This window comes from Hemibagrus wyckioides, linkage group LG17 (genome assembly GCF_019097595.1).
Source record: "Hemibagrus wyckioides isolate EC202008001 linkage group LG17, SWU_Hwy_1.0, whole genome shotgun sequence".
Taxonomy (NCBI): Eukaryota; Metazoa; Chordata; class Actinopteri; order Siluriformes; family Bagridae; genus Hemibagrus; species Hemibagrus wyckioides.
Genome location: NC_080726.1, coordinates 869,209 through 884,242, shown reverse-complemented (window position 1 = coordinate 884,242; position 15,034 = coordinate 869,209). Strand labels below are relative to the sequence as shown.

Sequence of the window (15,034 nt, the reverse complement as noted above, 5' to 3'; positions counted from 1 at the left end):
CCTTCCTCTGTTCCTCATAAACCCAGAGGTCAGGGGCCAATGGTCAAACCTGCAGAAGCTCAAGAGAAAGCAGGTGGTCTGAAGGAAAGGGTCATGGCTGCACATCTGCACACATGTGCGAGAGGAGAGAGACTTCAAATAGAGAGGGAGAGAAAAACACAGCTACCAAAATAATCAGACTAATTCATCCATCCATCCATCCATCCATCCAACTACACATCCATCCATCCATCCAACTACACATCCATCCATCCATCCATCCAACTACACATCCATCCATCCATCCAACTACACATCCATCCAACTACACATCCATCCATCCATCCAACTACACATCCATCCATCCATCCATCCAACTACACATCCATCCATCCATCCATCCAACTACACATCCATCCATCCATTCATCCATCCATCCATCCATCCATCCATCCATCCATCCATCCAACTACACATCCATCCATCCATCCAACTACACATCCATGCATCCATCCATCCATCCATCCAACTACACATCCATCCATCCATCCATCCAACCAACTACACATCCATCCATCCATCAACTACACATCCATCTATCCATCCAACTACACATCCATCTATCCATCCATCCATCCAACTACACATCCATCCATCCATCCATCCATCCATCCAACTACACATCCATCCATCCATCCAACTACACATCCATGCATCCATCCATCCATCCATCCATCCATCCATCCAACTACACATCCATGCATCCATCCATCCATCCATCCATCCAACTACACATCCATGCATCCATCCATCCATCCATCCATCCATCCAACTACACATCCATCCATCCATCCATCCATCCATCCAACCAACTACACATCCATCCATCCATCAACTACACATCCATCTATCCATCCAACTACACATCCAACATGGATCCATCCATCCATCCAACTACACATCCATCCATCCATCCATCCATCCATCCATCCAACTACACATCCATCCATCCATCCATCCATCCAACTACACATCCATCCATTCATCCATCCATCCATCCATCCATCCAACTACACATCCATCCATCCATCCATCCATCCAACTACACATCCATCCATCCATCCATCCATCCAACTACACATCCATCCAACTACACATCCATCCATCCATCCATCCAACCAACTACACATCCATCTATCCATCCATCCATCCAACTACACATCCATCCATCCATCCATCCAACTATACATCCATCCAACTACACATCCATCCATTCATCCATCTATCTATTTATCCATCCATCCTAGTATCATTCTTCTTCTTTGTTTGTTTGTTTGATTCTTTTTCTCTTTCTTTCTTTCTTTCTTTCTTTCTTTCTTTCTAAATTTTTTAAAAATATCTCCCTTTTATTTTATTGACCATGTTTTGATTTTTTAGTAATTTGTAAATAATTCTAAAAGAGTTTTTAGCTGTTAGTAGAATGAGGTGTAACGCATTGTTTTATTTTGATGAAGTTATTATTTTAGGATTTTTGTGGTTTTCCTCTCCTCCAGCTGCTCTTGTCCTCCTGTGTGACGAGTAAACACTTCCTGTAACGTCTCTTCTGCTGTAGTTGTATCTTCTCCATGCTCTCACTCCTTTCCCCATCTTCCCGAAGCTCCTCCACCTTCTCAATGCTGCTGTGTCTGTCACCTTCACCCCAGATGATAAATCTGTTTGGATTCACCGGCTGTGTCCCAATTTGTTCTTAAAACTGCAGCGTCTGACACGTTTCACCCAAAAACGGAGACTCAGGTCCTGTTCACACTGAACCTGTTTATTTTTATCTATGTGACAAAAACAGAGCAGCATGCTGAGGTTTAACACCAGACACTGACCACTGAAGAGTCTTCTCAGGTCAGACAACGAGCCCCAGGATAGGCAGAGAGGACAGGGAGGTACAAAGCTTCAGGTTGGTCAGAACAAAACCACAGGATAGGCATGAAGAAGTTTCAGGGTGGACAGGAGGCCAAAAAATGGGAAACAAGCCTGAGGGCTTGAGGGACAACATGAGGGACAAAAAGTGAGAGGATTCTGGGAAAGGTTTGGTGTGTGCAGAGAGAAGCCTGGGGTTAAACAGAAAGCCTCAGAATGGGCAAGAGACCCTTACAGTTAGGCTGTAAGAAGACTCAGAGGCAGGATTAGACGAAGTTCTCAGTGATCTGCTTGGTTCTGTCTGCTATCTGCTCCACGTCCTGACCCTTCTGTTCTGAGCTGCATGAGGAGTTTATGGGTTTGATTTTCACACACACAGGAAGAAACAAAACAATTCAATAACTCAAAGCCTTTCACACACAGGAGGAACCCAGTGAGATGTTTTAAAGCACTGGACCAGTAGATCATTGACACAGAGCTTTCACTCTGTCATGAGCTTCAATTGTTCAAACTCCTGAAACTTTTAGCTTCTTTTTTCCTCATTAAAAGTTAAATCATTGTGTAGGAAAAGTGAAGAAGAGATGAGGTTATGATTTAAATAAATAAAATGGACAGAAGTAATTAATGATGCTATTATCTGGTGATTGTGGAAAGAAAGCTTTAAAACGCTGTGATTTCTCTCTGATGCTTCATCTTGGTTCAAAAGTGTCTGTAATGGTTTATATTTTGCTGCCACCTAGTGGCTACAGAGCAGTGCTCGACTATGACGTCATGCTTCCCGGGGTTATAGTAAACTTCCGGGTAAACAGAAGCCTGGGTTATGATGTTTGGAGGAAGTTCAGGTCTGTGCTTCTGCACCTGAGAAGGTTTATCTTTCACACTTTTCTCATATTTTCTCTTTTTTTAAATTTTGTTGTGTAGTTGATTAGTATTATTAGTTATTAGTTGTTATCCAGTGTGACGTATTTCCTCTCGTTATAGCGCACACTTCCACGATGTTTTGCTGCCTGACGCTGACGAGCCGTTTTTGTTCGGTGTTCCTGGTGTTCCCTGTTCGCTTTCTCATCAAGTTCCTGTGTGAAAAGTGACAAGTCGGAGGATTTCTGTCTGTTTTTAAATAATCAGTTGTAATATCCAGATTCTATCAGTTCTTACTGAAATAGCGCTCCTGATTGATTGCTGTTAGCATTAAACCACTCATTTATTGGCACAATGTTCAGGGAAGAAGATCCTCCTCTACCAGAACCCACACATAAGTGAACTACAGATGGGTCAAGACACCCTGGACTGGGTTTGATGAAGCCATGAGGCTGGGCAGGAAGCTACATGATAAACAAAAGGCCACATATTATTCAGGAAGAAGCCATTTATTTTCTCTGTTTTGTTTTTTATTGATTCAGAGTTATCTCTCACACACACACACACACGCTTAGTGTCTTCAGTGTTTAATCAGCTGTGGTGAGTTCCTGTACTCAGAGCAGAGGCGGGTCTAAGAGAGGAAGTGGACAGTGGATGGTGTCTAACGTTAACATTTTATTTATTAACAGGTTCTTTAAAAAAAATTGCAAAAAGCACAAAAATACTGTTGTATTAATGACTGGAAACTTTTTGAAACTAGTTAATTTTGCTAAAGCTCATGTTAGCGTCTCTTGAGGGAAAAAACAGAGCAGTTCTGTACATGTAAATCTGTTAAAACAATAATACAACACATGACATATAAAATAGTTTTTAAAGTATTAGCCTAACATTTAGCTAATCCAGGACCCTGGTGTAAAACATGTGTAAGTGTATTAACATTAAAATGAACACGATATTACTTTATCAGTAAGTTCAGAGGGCAGTAACAAGCTCAGTTTGACTCCAAAGTGTTAGCATATACATTAGCATGTATGTCATGCCCTGTGGTGCTTTCACACAAGAAGAAACATGATTCAGACTGTGTTATCTTTTATCTAGGATTATCTTTTCCTCTTTGCTCCATGATTTTGGATGTTAGCATTAGCATCACTGTTAGCATAAACATGTTCAAGCCTCTGATGTGCCTTTGAGTTGCTGCAGTTCTGTTTCCACCATGGATCGTTCTGCAGGGAGTTTCTTCTGAAACAGAGCTGCGATTTCCTTAAAGGTCTTCCCTTTAGTCTCAGGAACTCGTAAACACGTGAAGACGGTGAACCCGAACAGCAGAACCACGAAGATGATGAAGACGTACATTTTACAGAGTTGCTGCAAAAGAAAGGATTCGGCTAATAATCTTCACGAATATAATTTCCATGCTAAACTGCAGGCTTTACACTTCCATTATTTGCTAGCAAATTTAGCCTTGAAGCAAACTACAAATATTTGTGAGTCCCAACAAAGGAGGCGTGGCCTCTGTGTCTGTCTGGTGAGAAGTGGACAGGGCCACAGGACAGAACATTGCTCAGTAGAGACAGTATTATCAGTACAGCACTGCGTGTGATGAGTCACGTTACCTCAATGTATGGGAAAAACATTCCGACCATGAAGTTACTGGTCCAGTTACAGAAGCCGGCGAGCGCGATGGCGGCAGGCCGCGGACCCTGACTGAACAGTTCTGCCACTATGAACCACGGGATCGGGCCTGGTCCGATCTCAAAGAAGCTCACAAACAGAAAAATGGCCGTCATGCTCAAGTAACTCATCCAGGAGTAAGTGTTCTGAAAGCACAAGCAGCAGAATGGACGATCAGCACTGCAGGACAGTGGCAGAGCCGGTGAATGTTCTGGGTAATGATCTGAGAACATACACCAAAAAAATGAACAGACTTGTACAGCCTCATAACCAGGAATAAAACATACATTTACATAAAATAGACAAATCTGTTACTGTTCCATCTCCACTCAATTGTCCTTTAATCCTGTGTGTTTATTTAATGTTAAATCAATTTACCATTTTTAAGAAAGCTTGAGAAAAAGCTTCAGGATGTTATGCCTTTTCTAGTATTAGGAAGCTGAAGTGAATAGTGGCTTCATGGAGGATGATGTTAGCGCACCGAGAAGATGAGGGAGTTTATACACACACTGCAGTGCAGCTCCTGACCACCAGAGGTCTCGCTGTCTATCAGTGATAAACCGATCCCACCTGCAGCTTATCAACTCGCGGCTTTACTTTATCTTATCTCCTCACTGTGTGTAAGTTGCTCAACTCAGGATCCTTTATGAACGGACATTTCTGGACTTTGTTTTGATTGTTTAAAACCTCAGCGTGTGACCCTGGGGGAAAAAATCACCTTTAAACATGTGACCACACGTCCTCCTGAAGCATAGATGATCCTTCCTTCCTGTTTCGTACAGCCGCTACGTCACATGCATAACAGTTTATAATTACACTCCAGCACAGCATGGTGGATTAATTCTCTCTAACAGCAGCTCTGGGCAGGTCTATATTAATGCACTCGCTCTGATAACTTATCGTTTCCATAGCAACAGCTCCTTCACAATAGTAACAACGTCAAGCTGCATTGTGGTTTTTTTCTCTTGTTAACTTTATAGAGAGAGAATAAAGAGAGGCTGGTGAGGGAAGCACTGTTTATAGCTGTTATAATGACTGGAGTGACAGCAGGAAGTGAACATTAAAGGTAGCTATAATGAGATAAAAACTGTAATAAATAAAAATGTTCTTGTTGGGTGAGTTTCTGTAGAGTGAGAGGTGAGAGTTGTGCTGTTAGAGAAAATTAATCAACTTCAGGGTGTAACAGTAACTGTTACCACTTCATAACACCAACACCCCTTGTGTGTTTATCAACATAATGTCTATGCTCCGCCCATAACCACACCTACTAGACACGCCCCCAGTGACAAGTGCAGAGAGACTGTCCAGTCAACACATGCTGTGAATAATAATAATGCAGATGAATATTTAACCCTGTCGTACTACTGGACACATGACAGACACACAGCTGTCTCACTGCCTCATAGGGCAGACAGGAAGTGAGACAGTTTTAATGATGTCACCTGGTAAACGAGTCCGACAGTCATTCCCACTGCACAGCAACACATGCCACCCAAACCGATTAACATCAGGGTTCTTCTACCGGCCCGGTCCACCAGAACCACCTACACACACACACACACACACACACACACACACTTCTCTGGCTCAGTAATACTAAGAAAAACAGCCTTCACACATTTACATACAGTAATACCTCTCAGATTTGCGTCTCAGGATTCACGGCTTCACTGATCCGCGAAAATTTGCTTCGGAATCTAACTAATTTGTATCTGCGAATTTTTCGCAGACCCGCGAAATCCTGCAAAAGTGTTTACGGCTAATTTCGTGGCAAGCATTTTCATGCTTTTTAATGCAAAATTATTAAGAAAAGTTTAGTTTATAAATGAAGCAAATAAACTGAAAAGTAAAATCAACAAAATATCAATATAAATAAAATATAAATGTTATTTTAATGATATCGTACGTCACCGATATCACGTACGGGAAGTAGCCAATCACAGAGCATTAACAGTTTTACCTAGCTGCTGATTGGCTGGTAGCTACAATGCTTTGTATGCGTGATGTCACGGTTCATCTCCCCGCCCCTCGTGCTCGGTTCAACACGTGCGTATATCCCGTGAATAAGATCCCGTGATAAGACACTGTACTCTGCTTTTACGTCAAACATTTATTTCTTTTTTAAGGGTAATGTATTAAGCTAACTTTTAAATGAAATTAAAGTGTTTTGGGAGCACGACTGGGGTCATATTTAGGGTTTAAACTCTAAAAATAAGCATTTACATTACAGTATTAGCATTTTTAGTGACTGCACCTGAAACCTCGTCATTCGCGATGGGTTCTGGAATGTAACCTCGCGGATGTGTGAGGTATTACTGTATTGTGTATAACTATGTAGAAATATGTGAATAGGGGGTGTGGTTTTGGACACGCCCACTGGTCTGATTACGTTAATGTGCACTATAGTGGATAGGGGGTGTGGTTTGGGACACACCCACTGGTCTGATGATGTTAATGTGCACTATAGTGGATAGGGGGTGTGGTTTGGGACACGCCCACTGGTCTGATTACGTTAATGTGCACTATAGTGGATAGGGGGTGTGGTTTGGGACACACCCACTGGTCTGATGATGTTAATGTGCACTATAGTGGATAGGGGGTGTGGTTTGGGACACGCCCACTGGTCTGATGACGTTAATGTGCACTATATAGTGGATAGGGGGTGTGGTTTGGGACACGCCTATAGGTCTGATGTGGATAGGGCGTGTGGTTTGGGACACGCCCACAGATCTGATGATGTTAATGTGCACTCTATAGTCATCATATAGTTATCACTGTAGGCGTGTTCTGATGATGTAATGTGCACTATATAGTGAATAGGGTGTGTGGTTTGGGACATGCCCATGTTGCACAGAAGATAAGTAGTGAACAGAACATGTGTGCTTCACGTGTAATTATGTTTCTGTAGAGATAAAAGCTCTCAGCCGCTTCTCAGCACTGTGTGTGTGTGTGTGTTTAGCACTGTTTGTCTTGTCATTAGTGTACACTCACTGACAGCAGTGTGAAGATGGTGTTCACGACTCCGACTCCGATGGTAGCGTAGACGGGCTGAGCGACTCCGGCGCTGTGGAAGATGGCGGTGGAGTAATAAAAGATCTGAAATAAAAGCACGCAGAGAACAGAACAAATATTATTGTTTGACAGAGGCAATAAAACAACTATCACAATGATAAGCTGATATAAAACATCAGAGTGAGAAGCACAGAGAGAGAGAGAGAGAGAGAGAGAGAGAGGAATCACGACTCACTTCACTGATTCACTGATTCGGTTCTTTCTTGAACTCTATTGATTGAAATATTGATCAGATACAAAGGCATGAAATTAGGGATAAAATCTGAAAGCGTATAATTCCGAGCAGGTTGGTTCCTCACAGCATTAATTCCGGAGAATTGTTGAGACAGATGCAGCATCAGAGCCAAGAAGAGCTGCTGGCGGTACTGCTGCGCCCGCAACAGCCTCCAGATCGAAACCCTCGCCTCCTTCATGGCCTCCTCTTTCTCCTTCTGCATCTCTGCCATGTCCTTCGACGTGTCATATTCTCCTTTAAGCCGCTTTAAACCTGAAAACAGACGCAATGAAGCTCACAACTAAATAAAATAAAATTAAATATTTGAAAAATATACAATGACAATAAAAAGGCATTTAATTAAAAAAATGATAGAAAAATATAGAAAAATGAAAAATGACAGTAATGTTTGTATTAAACAGTGCATCAAGACCAGGTGTGTGTGTGTGTGTGTGTGTGTACTTCTGCAGGCCTCCTCCTTCTTGCCCAGTTTGATGTACAGGTATCTGGGACTCTCAGGACAAAAGGGCAGCAGTAAACTCTGCAGAACAGTGATGACTCCAGATAAACCAAGCAGCACATGCCACATCTCATCATTCCCTAAGAGGAAGTCCAGACCCAGGATCTGACCACACACACAAATAAACACAGGACACACTTACACACAAATACTTTATTACAGATATAAACCACTGTTTCTGTCCACGTCTCCTCTACTGTGACTGACAGATCACACACAGAGGCCACGCCTCCTCTACTGTGACTAACAGATCACACACAGAGGCCACGCCTCCTCCACTGTGACTAACAGAACACACACAGAGGCCACGCCTCCTCCACTGTGACTAACAGATCACACACAGAGGCCACGCCTCCTCCACTGTGACTAACAGAACACACACAGAGGCCACGCCTCCTCTACTGTGACTGACAGATCACACACAGAGGCCACGCCTCCTCCACTGTGACTAACAGAACACACACAGAGGCCACGCCTCCTCTACTGTGACTGACAGATCACACACAGAGGCCACGCCTCGTCCACTGTGACTAACAGAACACACACAGAGGCCACGCCTCCTCCACTGTGACTGACAGATCACACACAGAGACCACGCCTCCTCCACTATGACTTTATTATAAATAGAAATTTAGGTGATGAAATATTTGTAAAGTTGAATTATGATGGCTGTAAATGAAACACCCTTTAATCTTTTTGTTACACATCAGCGTTGACCTTTGACCCGGAGAGAGTGGCATGTGTACCTGGCTGATAAGGATGCCGGTGACCACGCCAAGCTGGTGCAGTGTTCCCAACGCTCCTCTGTATTTCACTGGAGCGATTTCACCGATGTACATCGGAACCAGTCCGGAGGAGAGACCTGCAGCAGACAAGAGAGAGAGAAAAGTGTAACCACACTTCCTGTTTAAAAAGGGTCAGAGGAAATTGCAGTGCATGCATTCTGGGTCTCAAAGGGTTAAACTTAAACACCTTCACACACTATTTTACAAGGAAGTCTGCCTCACTGCCTCTACAGCGTCGTCCACTCTCTGACTCGGGTATCACTCCTTTAAATCAGTTAAATGTGCATTCATTCATAAAATAGCCGGTCTACATTTAGCCATGCCCACAAAAAATCTATCAATAAATCCAGTAAATGACTCTGGCTCCGACTCCGACTGAACTCAGGGCTCTGAGTCAAGGGGAGGTGGACGAGGGCATGTTGAAGAGCAGAGTGGAACACGGCCGCAGTGTTTACCGCAGTAGAAACCCATGATGGTGCGTCCCGTAATCACCATGACGTGAGGAGATCCCAGTTTAGCCAAACCCATGAGGAGACTGGCAGCCAGGGAGACAAGATTCATCACCAGCATGCCTTTAACCCTGAGAGACACAGATCTTCATCATCATCATCACCATTATTATTCTTCTTATAATTATTTTTATTATTATAAGTCTTTCTTTCTCTCATTTAAATGAAAATTCTTTTTTTTATAAAAAACAAAACAAAATGTTAGCAATGTTTGTTTTTAGCAAATCTATTACTCCTTTACGACTTTTAAAAAATCTACTAAAACGTATAAAAAATATTTTACAAATTTAATTAATCTGTAATCACTAATATTTATATTAGATTTTATATTTAGATAAAAAGAAATAATTCTATTTTAGCAATGCAAATTTTATTGTAACTATATTCATTATTTTTCAGATTTTATATTTCGAATTAAAGATCTGCAATAGACGTTTTAAAAATGTTTTTCTTTTAGCAGCTTGTTGTAATATTTATATATTTAAATGCAACATTAAATAATTTTGTTTTATTGACACTTTTAATTGAAATTTAAATTATAATTGATCTTTTTTATTGTTGAAATTTGTGATTAAAAATAAAAAATCTGATTTATAAGAAGAACTAAATGACACGTTTTTATCTCCTTTACCTTCCTCTGAAATCAGCTACGAATCCCACCAGGAAGGACGAGACGATTCCTCCGACAGGAAACATGGCCACTGATAATGACCAGTACATGATGAGAGCGGACTTCTGCGCCTGCACCTCTTCATCATCTTCATCACTGGGTAGTGTAGCGTTAGCGTGTTCATCAGGCTCGGGAAAACCCAGAGCGCGAGCGTAATGCTGTTCAATGACCTGACACACACAAATCAACCTCAGTCAGTCCGTGTGTATATATATATATATATATATATGTATGTGTGTGTGTGTGTGTGTGTGTGTGTGACCTTCTGTGGTGCGTTTATGACTCCAATCCCATATCCATACTGCAGAGAACCGAGAGCAGCAGCACACACAGCCAGAACTAGAGTACCTGTTAACTGCTACACACACACACACACACTCTGACTGACCGATTGATTGATTAACGAGCACAGCGTGGATAAGTGAGTGGGGATTAGTGATTGCTTAATAACAGTGGGGATTAGTGCTTGGTTAATGAACACATTGGGGATTAGTGATTGGTTAATAACATTAGTGATTAGTTAATAACAATGAGGTTTACTGATTGGGTAATGAGCATATTGGGGATTAGTGATAATTTAATAACTGTGGGGATTAGTGATTAGTTAATGAGCACAGTCTTAATGAGTGATTGATTAATGAATGCAGTGGTTAAAAGTACAGTTGGTTAAAAGTAGATTAATTAATTGTTGTCAAGCTCTCCTCTCAGCAGCAGTGATGTTGAGCTAACATCTGCTCAACATCTGCTAGATTCGTCACCAGGCTGTTTTTTAATAAAGTTGCTAAAGGAAAGAAATGGAGAGTAAATCTAGTGAAGAGTTAGTGAGGTAGCTGATCTGCTGATCTGCTCCCCTGCCTGATCTGTAGCACGTAGCACTGCACATATCACCTATAACATGCTTCATAACCCTTTATTAACTCTGCAGCACCAAATACCTCAAACACACTGACTTCAATATCTGAATAAAAACCTAAACAGCTGCTTACAAAGTAGATTCATTCATCATTAGCTTTGTGATGCTGTTGTGGCTAATAGACAGAGAGACAGACAGACAGATGGAAGAGGAAATGCTATTCAGTCTGTTCTAAACACAGCACTCGACTTTCTCACTTTTTATCTCACTTTTTTGTGAATAAATCCTCGCTATTAGAAATTAAACATGCTTTTATTAGCATATAAACCCTTTTACAGTTTCCACAGTGTTGTTCTGTTGGGAATAAAGTTAAAGATGAAATAATTTCAGAGTGATGAAATAATGATTTCAGTACAGAATGTACTCTACACACTCTATAGGACTTTATATCTTATTTAAAAAATAATGATATGCCATCTTTATTAGATTAAAGACAAAAGGTTTGTTGACTAAAAGATTTTTAAGTGATACAAACTACATTTGATTTTATTTTAGAATTAAACTTCGAGTGAAGCCGAGGGAAGAAATACACAAAAAAGAATGCTGCAAGGACAAACATGCACTTTACTAAAAATTCTGTTCCTATTATATGAAATTCTTTGTCTGAAATAAAAAGAATTAAACACTCTACCTTCTCCATGTCAGTGCTCTGCCTCTGCTCTCGCTAAAAAACACACAGCTCCAAGGTCCTGAGCTGTTTTCCCCAATCACAGGTAAATGATCAAACACACACACACACACACGCACACACACACACGCACACACACACACACACACACACATACACACACACACTAAGAGCTCCTCTGCATTATTAGTAATTAGTGGTTGTTGTTGTTGTGGGTGGGTGTGTGTGTGTGTGTGTAAGGATGGACTTATAGATAAAATATAATTATAGATAAAATAATAATAATAATAAATAAATGTGGCAGATTTTAAAACATTGAGAGAGAACGTCTTGGTTTGGGTTTAAATGACGCATCTTACAGATTTCACTGAAATAAATGAAATAAGTAAAATAAGTGATAAAGCAGAGTCAGCATGTTCCTATCAGAGTTAATCAGTGACAGCTGAGGGACAGAACAAAGTCTGAGGGGCAAGACACAGAGAGAGAGAGAGAGAGAGAGAGACAGAGAGAGAGAGAGAGAGAGAGAGAGACAGAGAGAGAGAGACAGAGAGAGAGAGAGAGAGAGAGAGAGAGACAGAGAGAGAGAGAGAGAGAGAGAGAGACAGAGAGAGAGAGAGAGAGAGAGAGACAGAGAGAGAGAGAGAGAGAGAGAGAGACAGAGAGAGAGAGACAGAGAGAGAGAGAGAGAGAGAGAGAGAGAGACAGAGAGAGAGAGACAGAGAGAGAGAGAGAATTGAATTTGAAAAAACCTTTATTTACATCTTCTCAGTGAATACCAATAAATAGAGAAAAATGTCAATTAAAGGATGGGGTTAAAAGGTAAATAAATAAATAATTAAGACAGTGTATGTGCAAATTGCAGTTTTTCGTTGACAACACAACACAGGGCTCCTCTACAACACCAGGTTTCCTCAAACACAGACAGGTTCTTTGTTTTTTTATAGAACACAAAGTCAATCAGAATCCTGGACTTTATGAGTGCTGTAGTGACCATTACAACATTGCGACAGCCATTTTGTTCAACCTGGTGCTTTCGACTGATGTAAATGCCCATTTTCGCTTGCCCCAGAGCAAAGTTTAAAAGCTGGCATCGAGCTCGTCTTTTGCGTGTGTACCTAAAACCAAGAATAAATACTTTCAGTGAAAACTTTTCGTTAAAAACACTAAAAATATTCTGTAAAACGGTAAAGAGAGACTGTAGTCTGGAACATTCTGTAAAAGCATGAAAGATAGTCTCTCTTTGATTACAGAAGGGACACGAGTGGCCGGCCTGGGGACAGAGAACAGAGATAAAAGCATTGACCGCAACAATACCATGTAAAATTCTCCATTGTAAATCCCCAGTTCTTTTCGGCAATGGTGGCTTATAGAGTGACCTCCACTCTGGACGCTCTTCCTCACTCAAACCGAGGACAGTGCGCCAGGGTGTGTCCACTCTCCCCCTGAGCGACCGCATATTAAAAGCTTTGACACATGCTTTATAAAACGTTTTCCCAGTCACATTAAAAAAGTTCATGTTTGTGATATTTTTACAGTCCAAAAAGTGACCCGTGCCTTCCTGTCCACAGTCCACAGACAGTGCAAGTTCAGGAAACGGGTCCTCTGAGTCGGGGCTTTCAGTTCCACTGGAGTAGTCCATGAGCATTTCCCTCTCCTCACGCGAGATGACCAGAGTCCACTTCCGCAGCAGCTGGCTCACCGCCCTCTTTGACCTCACGCCTAGCCGAGCAGCTACTCCATCAACGTTCTGTAGGTGAGGTCCGGCGACGTCCACCAGGTGTTTGAGGGTGGTGACACCAGACGCGAGGAGAGACTGCGACAGTGAAGAGTCCCCGACGTCCAGGCGTGCCCCGTATACCAGAGGCTCCTGAAGTAGCCAGTGAAGAGAGTCTGTGGCTGTGGTTCTTTGCACCCTAAAAAGTCTCCAGATTCTGAACAAGTTGTGATAAAAAGCAGGCAGTCTTGCAGTGTTCAGTCTCTCTGGATTCATTAAAAAGAGTGCCTTGTCCATTCTCATCTGCCCAAAAGATCTTAAAATGGCACTGGACACTTGTTTCCAGCTAAAAGACTTTGAGCCGCATAAAAACTTCTGTAAAAACTGTAAACGAAAGGTTGCAGTTCTGCTCTGTAAATGTATAAGACCTTGCCCACCTTCCTCTTTGGGCAAGTATAAAATGCCGCGTGGCACCCAGTGCAACTTATCCCAAAAAAAGTCTAATAAAATTGACTGGATTTTCATTAAAAGGTCTGTAGGAGGGTCTATGCAGGCTATTTTATGCCACAGAGACGATGCTACCAGATTGTTAATAATTAGCGTTCGCCCCCTGTAAGACATTTTAGGCACCAGCCACTTCCACTTTTCTAGGCGACCAGTTACTTTTTCAATGACCCCTTCCCAGTTTCTCTGTGCGAACGAGTCATTACCCAGGTACACGCCTAGATACTTAAAGCCTTCGCTTTTCCAACTTAGGCCTCCGGGGAGTTTAGGTACCTCGCCTACCCACTGGCCGACTAAAACAGCCTCGCTCTTAGACCAGTTTATCTTTGCAGAGGAAACCGCTCCAAAGTCCTTGGACACCCTGTGTAACATGTCTATATCACTCTGACTGTCGACCAGTATTACAACGTCATCTGCGTAGGCCGACAGGCGGATAGCGTTCGGGCAGTCAGGGATTAAGACACCTTTCAGCTTAGCTCTTAGCGTATTCAGAAAGGGTTCAATGGCCAGAGTGTAAAGCATCCCTGAGAGAGAGCAGCCCTGCCTTACCCCCTACACACCTTAAACGGAGCACATAAGCCACCATTGAGTTTCAGTACACTTTCTATGTCACAGTATAGAGTTTGTACTTTGGAAATAAAATCTGAGCTAAAACCAAAAGCATTAAGGGTTTTCCAAAGGTAGCTGTGTTCAACTCGATCGAAGGCTTTCTCTTGGTCTATGGAAATGAAACCCATATTCAGCCCAAAAAGTTTGGAGACACTGAAAATGTCTCGAACTAATGAGATGTTGTCAAATATGGACCTCCCGGGTATGCAGTAGGTCTGATCTGCGTTTAAAACCTCTTCCAGAACACTTCCCAGTCTTGTAGCTAAAACTTTAGACAGCATCTTGTAATCACTACAAAGCAATGAAACAGGTCTCCAGTTCTTTATGTCTGTCAGGTCCCCTTTTTTGGGTAAAAGAGTGAGGACTGCTCTCCTACAACTTAATGGTAGCAGTCCTCTTGTCAAGCTGTCGTTCAAAACCTCAAGTAAGTCATCCCTTAAAACATGCCAGAAAGACTTATAAAACTCAGACGGA

General features: G+C 41.9%; 1 protein-coding gene across 2 annotated transcripts; it reads right to left on the bottom strand.

Moving 5' to 3' along the window:
• Positions 1 to 3,918: 3,918 nt before the first annotated feature.
• Positions 3,919 to 11,874, bottom strand: slc2a2 (solute carrier family 2 member 2). Of its 2 annotated transcripts, none has more exons than XM_058414447.1 (11): positions 11,737 to 11,874; positions 10,455 to 10,550; positions 10,154 to 10,362; positions 9,469 to 9,593; positions 8,975 to 9,090; positions 8,171 to 8,333; positions 7,794 to 7,981; positions 7,414 to 7,518; positions 5,865 to 5,966; positions 4,365 to 4,568; positions 3,919 to 4,116 (listed from the first exon to the last, which is right to left on the bottom strand). In XM_058414447.1, the coding sequence occupies exons 1-11, from the start codon at positions 11,743 to 11,745 to the stop codon at positions 3,919 to 3,921; spliced, it is 1,515 nt and encodes a 504-aa protein (XP_058270430.1). In that variant the 5' UTR covers positions 11,746 to 11,874. The 2 variants fall into 2 exon arrangements, with proteins under 2 accessions (XP_058270430.1, XP_058270431.1); XM_058414448.1 differs by having other exon boundaries at positions 10,455 to 10,547; positions 11,737 to 11,791.
• Between the last annotated feature and the right edge of the window lie 3,160 nt (positions 11,875 to 15,034).